The sequence below is a fragment of the Ambystoma mexicanum genome, chromosome 12 (assembly GCF_040938575.1).
Source record: "Ambystoma mexicanum isolate Mex_15411 chromosome 12, UKY_AmexF1_1, whole genome shotgun sequence".
NCBI lineage: Eukaryota > Metazoa > Chordata > Amphibia > Caudata > Ambystomatidae > Ambystoma > Ambystoma mexicanum.
Genome location: NC_090936.1, coordinates 557,347,740 through 557,360,945, shown reverse-complemented (window position 1 = coordinate 557,360,945; position 13,206 = coordinate 557,347,740). Strand labels below are relative to the sequence as shown.

Sequence of the window (13,206 nt, the reverse complement as noted above, 5' to 3'; positions counted from 1 at the left end):
GCAACGGTACAGAGACTTTGTTGCTGGCCTTCGGGCCGAAAGCAACACCTCCATCACGTCTTCAGGGAGGTCCCAATCCATATACCTCAACCTTTCAGAAGCCAAGCGTGAAGGTTGAGGGATCTGACCTCTGGATGGAGAACCTGACCCCCCCCTCCCGTGAGAGCAGATCGTCTCGGTAGGGAAGACGACGCGGAGGGCAGATGGACAAGTCGAGAAGGTCCGGGTACCACGTCCTCCGAGCCCACGCCGGAGCAATGAGGATCATCCGGGAACCGAACTTCCGTAACCTCCGCAGCACTTGCGGGATGACGGGGACTGGAGGAAACGCGTACAACAGCGGGAACGACCACTCCACCACAAACGCGTCTCCCAAGGCTCCTTTTGGAGGAAATTCCCGCGAGCAAAACCTTTCGCACTTCCGGTTGACACTGGAGGCGAAGAGATCCACTTGAGGGGTCCCCCAAAGGGCGAAGATCTCCAGGAGAATCTCCTGAGCCAACTCCCACTCGTGAGAGATCGTGCTCTGCCTGCTCAGAGCGTCCGCCGTCACGTTTTCGTCTCCGGCCAGATGAACTGCCGAGATCGAAACTTCCTGCTGGAAGGCCCAGAACTTGAGCTGCATCGCCTCCCTGCACAGAGGAAGTGACCCTGCCCTTCCTTTTTGTTGAGGTAGTGCATGGCCACTGTTGTCCGTCAGGATCAGGACACTCTTTCCTCGCACAGTCGGCAGAAAAGCCTTCAGGGCTAGCCTGCCGGCCATCAGCTCCAACAGATTGATATGGAGTCTGGACTCCGACGGAGACCAACGACCGCTGACTGTCAGCCCGTTGGCATGAGCTCCCCAACCCGTGAGGGATGCATCCGTCACGATCGTCACCTCCGGCCAGGGAAGCCAAAAAGGAGCCCCCTTCATCAAGTTGCCTTCGACGGCCCACCACAGAAGGTCCCGGGCGACCGAGGGCGGCACCTGAACCGGGTCCGACATCCTGCCGGAGGACTGCGACCATTGCGTCTTGAGCGCCCACTGCAAAGATCTCATCCGCAGGCGAGCCTCTGGCACCAGAAGAATGCAGGATGCCATGAGGCCGAGCAGCCTCAAGAACTCTAACGCTGGGAGCGTCTGGGCATGCTGAAACTTGTGCACCATCTGCTGAATGTGAAGAGCCCTCACCTGGGGAGGAAAACACTGCCCCAGGGAAGTGTCGAGCACTGCTCCGATGTACTGGAGCCGCTGTGTTGGCGTCAAAAGGGACTTCTTTAAATTGAGGGAGAAGCCCAGCCTGTGAAGGGAGTGGCAGGTGACGGACAGATGATCCAGGACTTGCTCGGGAGAGCTCCCCCTGATCAACCAATCGTCCAGGTAGGGGTAGACGTGAATCCCCCCTTGCCTGAAATGCGCTGCCACCACCACCATGAGCTTGGTGAAAACCCTCGGGGCGGAGGTCAATCCGAACGGCAGGACCCGAAACTGAAAGTGCGAGTCGCCAACCGCGAACCTCAGGTACTTCTGGTGCTTGGGATGGATCGGCACATGGAAGTAAGCATCCTTGAGGTCGAGTGACACCAACCAGTCCTGAAGCTGAAGGGCCTGGAGGACTTGAGAGAGAGAGTAACCATCTTGAACTTGTCCTTCCTGAGGAGTTTGTTCAAACCGCGCAAGTCCATGATGGGTCTCAATCCCCCGTCTTTCTTCGAAATCAAAAAATAAGGGGAATACCATCCCATGTTCCTCTCCGCTACAGGCACCAGTTCTATGGCGCCTTTCTCCAGCAGGGCTTGAATTTCCTGCGCAAGGAGCGGATCCGGGCTCTGCAAAGAGAGGTTCCCCAGTGGATTGTCGCGAGGTCTGTGCCGAAAGGGAAGACAGTAGCTGTGGGTTATGATCTCCAGAACCCACACATCTGAAGTAATGGCTTGCCACTCTACAAGATGCTGCGCCAGCCTTCCCCCAACCAGCGAACCATGGGACATGGCCTCATGACTGAGTGGGAGGGGCCACAGCGTTACCTGAGGGCAAAGAGGCAACTGCCCGAGCGGCCTTGGCACCACGGGTACCCTGTCGTCCACCTCTGGTACCCCTGCGTTGGCCTCTTTGACTGCCAGCTCCTCTCGCTTTACTGAAGGACGAGTAATAGCGAAAGGAACCACCCCTCCACTGCTGTCCCCTAGGACGAAAAGGCGGAGGTTGGCGAACTGCAGCGCCCAACGACTTCGCTGCAGCTTTCGAGGTCTGCAACCTCTCAAGGCTGCCAAAAAGGTGTTCACCGTCAAAGGGCATGTTGAGGAGCCGAGACTGCACATCAGGAGCAAACCCGGACTTCCGCAACCACGCAAACCTGCGTATCACGGTGCTCGCCGCCATTGGACCTACTGACACATTCAGCTAAGTCCAAACCCGACTGAACGGACTCACATGGCATCCTTAACATCCTGGACCATAGCAAGGAAACCATCCCGTTCGTCCCCTTCGGGAATATGTTCAGCCGCTAACGCAACACAGTTCCACAGAGTGTGTGTGAAACGAGACAAGGCACAAATGGAGTCGGCCGCCTGAAGCGCCATACCACCAGAAGAAAACACTTTCTTCGCCCAGCCATCAAAACGTTTGTCATCCCTATCAGGAGGGATGGTAGGGTACGACGCCCGCTTTGCCGGGGCCGTGGCCGCCTGCACCACCAAACTCTCCGGAGTAGGGTGCCTGGTCAAGTAGCAGGGGTCGCTACTGGCTGGATGGTATTTTCGCGACAAGGATCTGGCCACCACCGGGAGACTCTCCGGAGCAGTCCAAGCCGCCGCCACCCTTCTCTGTAAAGCCATATGGAACGGCAGTACCGGATCAGTTGGGGGACCAACATCAAGGATGTCCGTCAGATCATCCTGCACAAACTCCCCTCGGGGAGCAGACCATCCCAAGTACTCAGAAACCCTAGCCATAAGGCGCCGGTACGAGGAATCGGCATGAGAGCCAGGCTCAGGCATACAAAACTCCACCTCCGGAGAGGTGTCCAGTCCACTGGCATCATGCAGTGACTGTCTCAAATCGTCAAACTGACTATGGCCCGAGAAAATTTCATCTGGAACCCGACTAGGAACCAGGCCATCAGAATCCTCATCCGCCTCTGAAATATAGTCCAGGTGGCGAAAAGAAGGCACCCGAGAGAGCTTGCTCTTAACCAGAGCCTTCCTAGGGGGTTCTCCCGTGCCACGGGGTACCTCCGACACGAAAGGCGTCGATGGCATCGAGCGAATCGGCGCCGGCGTCGAGAGAACCGGCCTCGGTGCAGAGAGGATCGGCGTCGAGGAAATCGGCGTCGACGTCAGATGCAGCGCCTCCAGCAACGGCGGCGTCGACACAGCCCTCGAAGCCGGAGCCCCGAGCGTGTCCCTCGACGACCTGAGCGTCGACGGCTTCGACGACTTCCTCGGAGCCTCGAGAAAGCCTGTCGACGCCCTCGACGCCTCAGACGTCGATGTCTTCCTCGAAGACCTCACAGGTGCATGCGGTCTCGAACGCGTCGAGGACCGGGACCTGGAACGGGTACGTCGAGAACGAGTCTCCTTGTCCGAACGGGACCTCTCCCGTGCCTCGTGCCGACCACTCATGCGAGCGGTGTCTCTCGACCTCTCACGACCGACCCCACTCGGGGGCACGGACGGCATAGTACCCTGCGACTCAAGAATCGCCAGCATTTTCTTCCCGAAGGAAGCCCATTCCTCCGGCGTCGCACAGCTGGTGGGGTAAGCGACGTGCCGGGCAGAGTCCTCCGAAGAGGACCTGGAAGACGACCGGTGTCGGCGCTTCCGAGAATGCCTCGAAGAGGCTGAGGAGTGGCGAGACCGACTCCTAGAAGGAGACCCATGAGACTTCCGACGATGACGCGGAGAGTCACCCCTCAAATCATCCGTCGAAAGCCCCGCAGACTTCGACTTCCTGGGCTTGGACACCGACCTACCGACAACAACTTCTTACGTTCACGTAAGGCTTTGGACGTGAGCGACTGGCAGTCGATACAGTCATCCGTGTCGTGGGCCTCCCCGAGGCACCAGAGGCAGGCGTCGTGCGAGTCCGTCACGACATCTTGGACCCACACTCCCCGCACTTCTTGAAACCCGGACGCGGGGTCGAAGACGAAGTAGAAGACATCTTCACATGAAGGATTTTCACAAAACGAACAGGTTCGAAGAACCGAGAAGAACATAACTCTAATGAGTCTAGGCGTGAACCGAGAATCACGAAGCAACACGTTCGCGGAAAAAACGGAACTGAGGCTATGGGCGTCGTGCGTCCTACTTATCACATCGGACTTCGGAGGAAGTCCTCGACGACGGCGCATCGACGTCATCGACGCAGAAAAAAAGTTTCCCAAGCAGCACAGCTGTGGTGATTACATGTCATAGATATGGAATACGTCGGAGGACCCAAACCCCTCAAAATAATTATCTGAACCCAGTGCACAAACTGTTAGACATGGAATTCTTTTCAAGGCACTTAACAAGTTTTGTAGTGCAAAACACAACTTTTAGAGCACACATAATAAATGTAGCAAAACAACGCAGGATTTTGCACTATGCAGATGTTCAAGACAGATCACTGTAAACCTGAAACTGTGGGCAGGCGTGACCAAAATACCACAATGAGAGTACAATAAGACAAAGCATATTTCTAGTTTTAAAAATGACATTTGGCAGTCTGCATTTTGTTTGTGCACATTTGGGCAAATTGACAAGTTACATATGGGATACATTACTCACTGTAATTGTATTTCTGATGCTTGTATCTGCTTAGATTCACATGCTGTGCATAGGCAGACATCTAGTGGAAGCTGCAGAGTATTACAGGTTTTCTAAGTGGGACGTCGAGAAGGCGTGCCAGTAATACTATCCCTAGCGTGACAGTTACTGTACCCATGGTCCTTCACGCGTCAAGGTCCCTCAGATCATTATTTTTCTGACATGAGGTAGCATGAAGAGTAGCGCGAGTACAGTTGTATCCAAGCAGATATGTATCAGACAAGCTCATGAGCATCCATGAGCCTTCTCTCAGATGTGCGGAAGGGGTGGGCGCATGTGAATCTAAGCAGATACAAGCATCAGAAATACGATTACAGTGAGTAATGTATCCGTTCTGAGGCTTGTGGAATATATGCTTAGATCACATGCTGTACATAGATTAGCAAGCAGTGTTAGGACAAGGTGGTGGGATGTGAGAAGATTCATGGGCAAATAGAGGTTTTGTCCCACCTGTGTATCTGTCTTGGAATGAGTGTCAATGCAGTAACGCTGAGTGAAAGTGTGTATTGAGCTCCATGTAGCTGCTTTGCAAATGCTGTCTAGAGGGACATTTGCAATGAAAACCAGAGTGGCTGCTGTGCTCCTTGTGGAGTGAGCTCTATGCGTGAAAGGCAGTGTCTTGCTTGATAATGAATAGCACAATTGTATACATCTGATTATCCATCTGGAGATGGCATTCTTGGAAATGTGGTATCCTTCTCTGCCTGGTGCTATGGAGACAAACATTTGGTCTGTTTTTCTTAGCGGTCTGGTCTTGTTTACAAACCACCCTCCTCACATCTAGTGTGTGGAGTTTTACCTCAGCTGAGCTGGTGGGGTTCTGAAAGAAAACCGGTAGCTCAATAGACTGGTTTATGTGAAATTTAGAGATGAACTTAGGGGAGAACCTAGGGTGAGTACGTAAAACCAGCTTGTCCATGTGTATGATAAAAAAAAAACCTGCACTGACAATGCTTGTATTTCACCAACTATTCTTCTGAAAGTAATAGCCACTAAGAAGGCAGTTTTGTAAGTCAGGTGTTTAAGACTTGACTTATGCATAGGCTCGAAAGGGGGTCCCCATGAGCTTAGCGAGTACAACATTGAGATCCCAGCCTGGCAGTGGATTTGAAATCTGAGGGTGGAGTCTCTTTACTCCCTCCATAAATGCTTTGATGACTGGCACCTTCCACCACAAGACCTTATTGTGGGAGGTGATGTAGGCTAACAAGGCAGCCAGGTGGACCTTTAAAGAGTTGAATACTAACCCAGAGTCTAGCAAGTGGAGCAAATATTTTAGAATGTGGGATGCGGTACATTCTATGGGGTTCATTTGTTTAGACTGGCACCAAATTACAAATCTTCTCCAGTTGTCGAAATAACAGTGTCTAGTGTTAGGTTTCCGTGCTTCCTTCAGGATATCCATACACCTCTGGGGCAGGTTAAGATGTACGAACTCTATGACTTCAGGAGCCATGCTGCCCAGTTCAGTGAGTGAGGTTGCGGGTGCACGCTTAATCCCCCGTGCTGAGTGAGCAAATTGGTCAGGCACGGGAGCTTGATGGGATCGCACATCGCCAGTTTACGCAGATGTGGATACCAAGGTTGTCTTGCCCACATAGGAGCAACTAGGATGAGAGTCACTAGTTCTTTGTGGATCTTGTTCACCACCTTCTTCAGGAGAGGCGTCGGGCCTCTCCTGAATAACCACATTTCCCTGACCAGTTCATCCATAGGGTGTTCCCTTTGAGTCTGGCTGGGGGAACCTGGACATGAAGTCTGGACATTGACTGTTTCCGCTTGTAGCAAACAAGTCTATTGTGGGGAAACCCCATTGAGAGAAGAGGTGCTCTACGACCCCTGCGTGTAGTCGCCATTCGTGTTCCTCTGGTAGGGGATCTCTGCTCAGAGAGTCTGCCAGAGAGTTGAGTTCCCCTGGAACGTGCGGTGACGATAGGAATATTTTCCGTTTGAGTGCACATCTCCAAATTTGTTGCTCAAGCCTGGACAGATTTGGAGAATGTGTGCCCCCTGTTTGTTGATGTAAAACATTGCTGTAGTGCTGTCAGGACTTGCACCGATTGGTTCGCTAGGTGAATCTCTAATGCCTGAAGGGCCTTGAATACTGCCAGTAGTTCCAGCAGATTGATGTGGTTCTGTGCCGCCACATGAGACCACAGAGCCTGAGCTGCTGTGTGATGAAGGTAATGAGCCCCCCCCCACACGGCGAGTGAGGTGTCTGTTTTGACAATAGCTTGCAAACAAAAAAGGGTACTGCTACATGCAGTTGGTTACTCAAGGGTTATATTATTTAAAAATGTGTTGGTCCAACCGTTAGTTAAACTGAAACTCAAAGTTATTTATACTTTATTTAATGACAGAAAAACACACAGACCAAAAAAGACTACTTCTCAACAATACATATGAGCAAAAATGTGTCAACACAAATGTTGAAATACATAAATTCAGACGTAGAAAAACCCATATGACAGTTTAACAGATTGTGATCATTAACTCGTCTTGTGTATGAAAATTGAAGTTGATATTGGGAAAACAAGTCAAATGCATACATTTCACAACACAATAGCAGAAAATGTGACAAAAGAAAGAAAAAATATTAAGAAGTTTTTAGACTAAATTGTCTATTTGAGAAAAAAAAAGGAGAGAAATCGTAGAGAAGAACAAAACCCCAAGGAATAGTACGTGTAAGCTGAACAGTCTCAAAAACGAAAAACTTGTAAATACATTTAAAAGATAGTATTGCATCAGGAAAAATCACTCCACTAATGGTTTATTCGCTGTGGTATAGTTAATATAGAAGATTGATGGTCAATCAAAAACCAAATTATATTGCTAGAAATTATCGATCGTCCTTTTTTCATTTTGTGCCAGTAAATAAGAGCAAAATACTGTTCCTTTATTCAGTCCTTTGTAAAATAGACTTTCTGTCTTGAGGTGGGGTCTGTCAACGTGATGGGAGGAAAATGAGTTTGATGAAGATAAATTGGCTATGTCCCAAAACATTGACATACAGCCTAGTATTGAAGTACCTTCGGTCCCCTCATACAGATAGCATCTTTGGGTCGTGAAAGGGTTTCCCCTTAATAGATTTTCTCTTGTCCACCAACGAAGATTCTGTACTAGTGTTGGCGAAACAAACACTAGATCGTCCCACTGACCGCTTGCCTGAGACCACTGCTATGCAAACCACTCCTGCATGGGTTACATGCGCAGGCGCGTGGTGTGGTACCAGATAAATGCAAGATGCCATCATGCCTAGCAAACGCATAGCTTTGCGTACGCTTATCTGTCGGCCGGCTTGATAATGCAGTATTTGCATCCTCTGATGGAAAGACCAACCCCTCTTCTGAGTTTCTAACAGCTCTTAGGAACCGTTTGGGTGTGCTCGGCACTAGGCTTGATTTTTTTTCTCGTTGATGGAGATGCCCAATTGAAAGAGAAGGTTGGTAGTTCTTTGAATGTTTTTATCTGCAAATTAGGGGAGTCTCCCCTGTAATCAGCCAGTCGTCAAGGTAAGGGTACATTGGGATTGCCTCCCTGCACAGGTGTGCTGCCACGAGCACCAGTACCTTCGTGAATAACCCTGGAGCAGATGCTATTCCGAAGGGCAGCACCTTGAATTGGTAGTGCTGGTTTGCCATCTTGAAACGCAAGAATCTTCTGTGCTCTGGGAACATTGAAATATGAAAATGGGCATCTTTCACATCCAGTGTTGCCATGTAATCCCCCCTTTTAAGGAGAGGGATTACCTCTTGTAGCATAGTCATGCAGAACTTGTGGCTTTACATATTAGTTTGCAGGGCGTAAATCTAATACTTGGCGCATGGTTATTTCTTTGGCACAAGGAAGAGGGTTGAATAAATACCCGTTTACCTGATTGGCCGGGACGATTTCTATGGTGTCCTTTTGGAGCAGCGTGGCGATTTCCACAAGGAGGATGCGTTGGTCTTCCTTGGAGAGGGTTTTCTGACATGGGGGATGGTTGCAGGGTCGCTCTAGAAGCTCTACACAATATCTGCACGCTACGGTGGACAGCACCATTTCTTTGAGGTGATTCCTTCCCATGCTTGGGTGAAGTTGGAAATGTGCCCTCCTAGTGAAGAGGCATGGGAGGGCACTTGAAGCGGGCAGTCACTGTTTTGTAGGTGGGGTACCACCCATCGAGGAGCAGCCACTTCCCCGATCGCGGGATCTGCGTTGAACTCTCTGGTAATTTGGAGAGGCCTGGCCTTGATTATTCACTCAGGATGTTGCCTGATTTTGATTATAGCTCGAACCCCTCTGGGAATTTTGTCCGCGTGAGTGACAAAAATTACTGTTACCCCTCTGGCCAGTGGGTTTTTTGGTCAGCTGGCCCAATGACTTCAGTGTATAATTCTTCTTTTGCAGTTTTCAAGGCGTCCTCAACAGCCTTACCAAAAGGTACGTTGAGCTCATTGGGCATATTGAGCAGAGTGCTTGAAGCCAGATTGGCGTAACCAAGCGTGACGCTTAATAGTTCCTTCTGCTATGATTCTGCCGGCGTGGTCTGCGGCATCAAGATTAGTCTTTAAAAAGCAGCTTGAAACTGCCCTGCCTTCCAAAGACACAAGGGCCAATTGTGTTTTGAGGGGTTCAGGGGCTGATGATAGCAAAGCTGAGACCTCATCCCATTTATGACAGTTATAACTAGCTAAAAGGGTGGAGTTGTTAGCTATTCTGGCCTGAAAGGCAGCGGAAAAGATCAATTTCCTCCCCATCGTAAACAGCTTCATACTTTCCTTGTCCGGAGGTGCCTCACAGGAGTCTAAGGGTCTACCAGCTCTCTTCCTGGTAGTCGTAACGATCAGGCTCGAGTTGTCCCTGTATGTATAGGGGGTCTGATGGGGCAGGTCTGAAAAGCTTTTCTATGCAGAGGTTAACCGCCCGTGTCTGATTAGGTGTTTGAAGCAAGGGTTGCATCTTTCGCTGAACGGACCGCAGGAAGGGGATGAATTGAGTGAAAGCCTTCTTACCCCCTAAAATATCTTTGTCCTGCTGAGTTTCCTGCATTGCTATCTGAAAATGTTCAGCCGCTTTGACAAGCACGTCATTTAAAAGTGGCTGGTTATCAATGGGTGAATCCGTCACAGGAGGATCCCGATTGACTGGAGAACCAATGTTAAACATGTCTGGATCTGGGTCAACCTCATCACCCCCATAATAAGGGTCTGCTGCCACTTGATATGCATAGAGGTCCTCATTGTCAGTGTCTGGGTCATACAGGTCACTATGGTATCGGGGCAAAGCCTTTTAGAAGGAGGTTCAGGGATCTGAGAACCAGGGGCCGCTGTTGTGGGAGGGGTGGACTGGAAACTGGTGAAATAATTAGGGTCTTTTTCATAAAAGTTTGCCATGAAGGTCATCCGCCTCATTACCCCCCATCAATATCCTCACAGGAACATTGAGTAGAGCTAGGAATGGACATGGGGTCAATAGGAAGTCCCTGATCTTGTGGGATGGATGGGACATGAGGTGAAGGCTAGGCCGCCTTCTTTTGGGCTGAAGATAAGGAATCTTGTGCCTGTGGGTCTTTACTCGTGTGAGTGGGGCCTACCCTCCTGGGACCTTTCCCCATCAGGGGTCTTAGAAGACTTCTTCTTGGACTCCTTTCCTCTGACAAGGCCCTCTGGGACGTGCTTTTTTTTACCAAATGGGCTAGTCCCGCCTGAATAGGGTTTTTTACCGTTCGTCAAAGAAAGTTGAATAGCGGCTATGGGCGGATCCAAAGTCTTGTCTGCTGACGTATAACTTTCGGGAATGGTTTTGCTCACGACTTTTGTTCCGTCTTTCGACGTCGGGGCCTGTCATGTGGCGATCTTGATCTGGATGGAGTGCCCAGAGGACTAACCTCTCCCTAGACGTCGTGCAATAGCCTTTGTTCGACACACATGTTGAGTCTCGGCTGTGAGTTGAGTGTTTAATGGAAGGGGTTGTGAGAGCACCCTTGCCGCCAGGTGTCATCACCGTAACAAGGCTGCCAGCCTGTCTGATGGGGTCGGGGGCCTGCGCTTGGGAAACTGGAGTCTCCCCATCGGATACTGCGGCGTTGCTGCCGTCACTGAACGTCCCCTCCACATCCATGTTAGCCTCGAACTGCATGGCGTGGTGGGCCCAGTGTTGGTTTTGCCGTCCTTCACAGTGTTGGGTTTAAAGAGCTTACACGCTCAACAAGTCCCTTATACGTGGTCCCGAGGGAGACAAAAGGTTGCACACAAGGTGCTTGTAGAGCCATGGAAACTTTTTGTTGCACTTAGGGCACAATTTAAAAGGAGTCCTATCCATAACAGAATGACAGCAGCTAGGAGAGTAATGTACGAAAAGGAGCATATACATTCTTAAATGCCCCCCCCCCCTACTGTGTGGGCCGAAGCCACCTTCCAAGGCCAGACGGATCAATCGACGGTAGTCTACGACGGTCGTATCTTCACCGCTGTCGGATGATCTATAGATGGTGATACGGATTATAAAGGATAGTAAGAAAAACTATCAGTAATTGGTATAAATCAATGGCGATAAGCCGAAAGGAGAACTCTGGGAAATAGCTTCCGTCTACGATGGCAGGAAAAAAACTATCTGAGGGACCTCGACGCGTGAAGGACCATGGGTACAGTGGACGTCACACTAGGGATAGTATTACTGAATGTCCTGTCGGCGTTCCTTTACGAATACAACGGTAATACTCTGCAGCTTCCACTAGATGTCAGCCTATTCACAGCATGTGATCTAAGCAGATTCCACAAACCTCAGAATAAGTTACTCACCATAGTGACTAACGTACTCTTAGTCCATAGTCCCCTTTCCTCCATACTGTATGGGCGTCCCTTCCAAGGGACAGGAGACAGAACCTTTCTCACCAGAAAAAACCTTCTTCCCCTTTAAATTTAGAGCCACGCGGTGCGCGCCCCATGGAACATGCGTGCCTCTGGAAGCGCTCCCGCCACCTGGCTAGTCTGTTCTACAGCGCCTTCGAGGACAGCGAGTCACACGCCGTTGTCAACCGTGGTCTGAGCCAAGGCAACATAGGCAGAGGGAGTGGGGGTCTGAAGTTGGGAAGAGCCTGTTACAGGATGGCCACCCGCTGAACCCTGTAGAAGTCGACATGTGCCGGGGAGGAGCTTGACGCCTGAGGACCGAGTACCGGAATGATAGATAAGACAGAAAAGAGAAAGAGAAGAAGGATTCCGCGTGTGGAATTAGATGGCCGAAGCCAAACCCAGAAGCGTTGGTGAATTCTGCCCATTCCCGTCGAAGCGGAAAAGGGGACTGAGGTGTGGTGCCAGAGGCCGGAGTCAGGGCAGCACATGCTCCCTAGGCCGCGCCTCTAAATTTAAAGGGGAAGAAGGTTTTTTTCTGTGCAAGGTTTTTTTTCTGGTGAAAAAGGTTCCGTCTCCCGTCCCTTGGAAGGGACGGCCATACAGTATGGAGGAAAGGGGACGGGACTTAAGAGTAATATGTGTACATGTACGTAGTGGTAGGGAATATAGATCTCAGTGTGTGGGAAGTGGTAGAAGGGAGGGTTTGGGACAGGGTGGAAGGGTGGGAGGGGCTTCAAAACAAAAAAAAATGGATTAATTCAGTTCGACCAAAAGTGCACAAACAAAATGCAGATTTTCAAATAAACCTTTCAACACAAGTAGAACCAAAAAACGATTAGCATGCAGATGCACAACAGGTCCACTTGTATATGTAATAGAGAAACTGACTAGCACAATGAAGCTGGATGGCCTATGACAGGCCTCAAAATCTTCCCACATCACTATAGCCATCGGCATGTGATAATCGACTTGTGGAGGGTAAAGAATGGTGCACCATTCCTATGTAGAGAATTGAGGGAGAGAGTGTCTTTATGCCTGGCAAGCAGCTTGACATTTGAAATGTATACCCGTTGGCTACGAAGAGGTGTTGGCGGCTGCAGTAATGCCTGGATGTTAATGCAGATCTGCTCCAGCTTCATTTCGAATTAATTGCTATGTAATTGCTTCGGTCACATAGCCTTCCGAACGAAAGTTGATGCGAACAAAGAGTAAGAAAATCTTTAAAGGGATTTGTGCCATGGTTTCACACTGTAGAGAAAACATATACATCGCCCTATTTTAAAGGATTCTTCTTGCCATTCTGTCAGAACAGAAAGACGAAAGGGTGGCATCTGTATTCTCTTTGAAATGTACAACTTATAATAGAATAGCAACTCTTCAATTTTAAGAAGTCATTTTTATTATTTGGTTTGAAGCAACAGAAGTGAAGACCCAGTATTCTCCATGCTCACCTCCTTTTGGGCAGTCGAGGGGTTTTGTCATCTTTGCGCCTACGACCTCTTCTGTAAAAAGAATGTGGTGAAAAACAAATGGAATTAGTGAACAGCTTACTTACTTGGGTACCAGAAGGGGGTGA

General features: G+C 49.9%; 1 protein-coding gene across 4 annotated transcripts in view; it reads right to left on the bottom strand.

Annotated features, from left to right (window-relative positions):
* ZFP91 (ZFP91 zinc finger protein, atypical E3 ubiquitin ligase) overlaps positions 1–13,206 on the bottom strand; it is a 654,237-nt gene that overhangs the window by 260,141 nt on the left and 380,890 nt on the right. For 3 of the 4 annotated variants that reach the window (XM_069628854.1, XM_069628856.1, XM_069628857.1), the window contains one exon: positions 13,082–13,132. In XM_069628854.1, coding sequence (XP_069484955.1) covers positions 13,082–13,132 — 51 coding nt within the window. The remainder of the gene's footprint in view (positions 1–13,081; positions 13,133–13,206) is intronic. The other variant, XM_069628855.1, reaches the window with a different exon arrangement.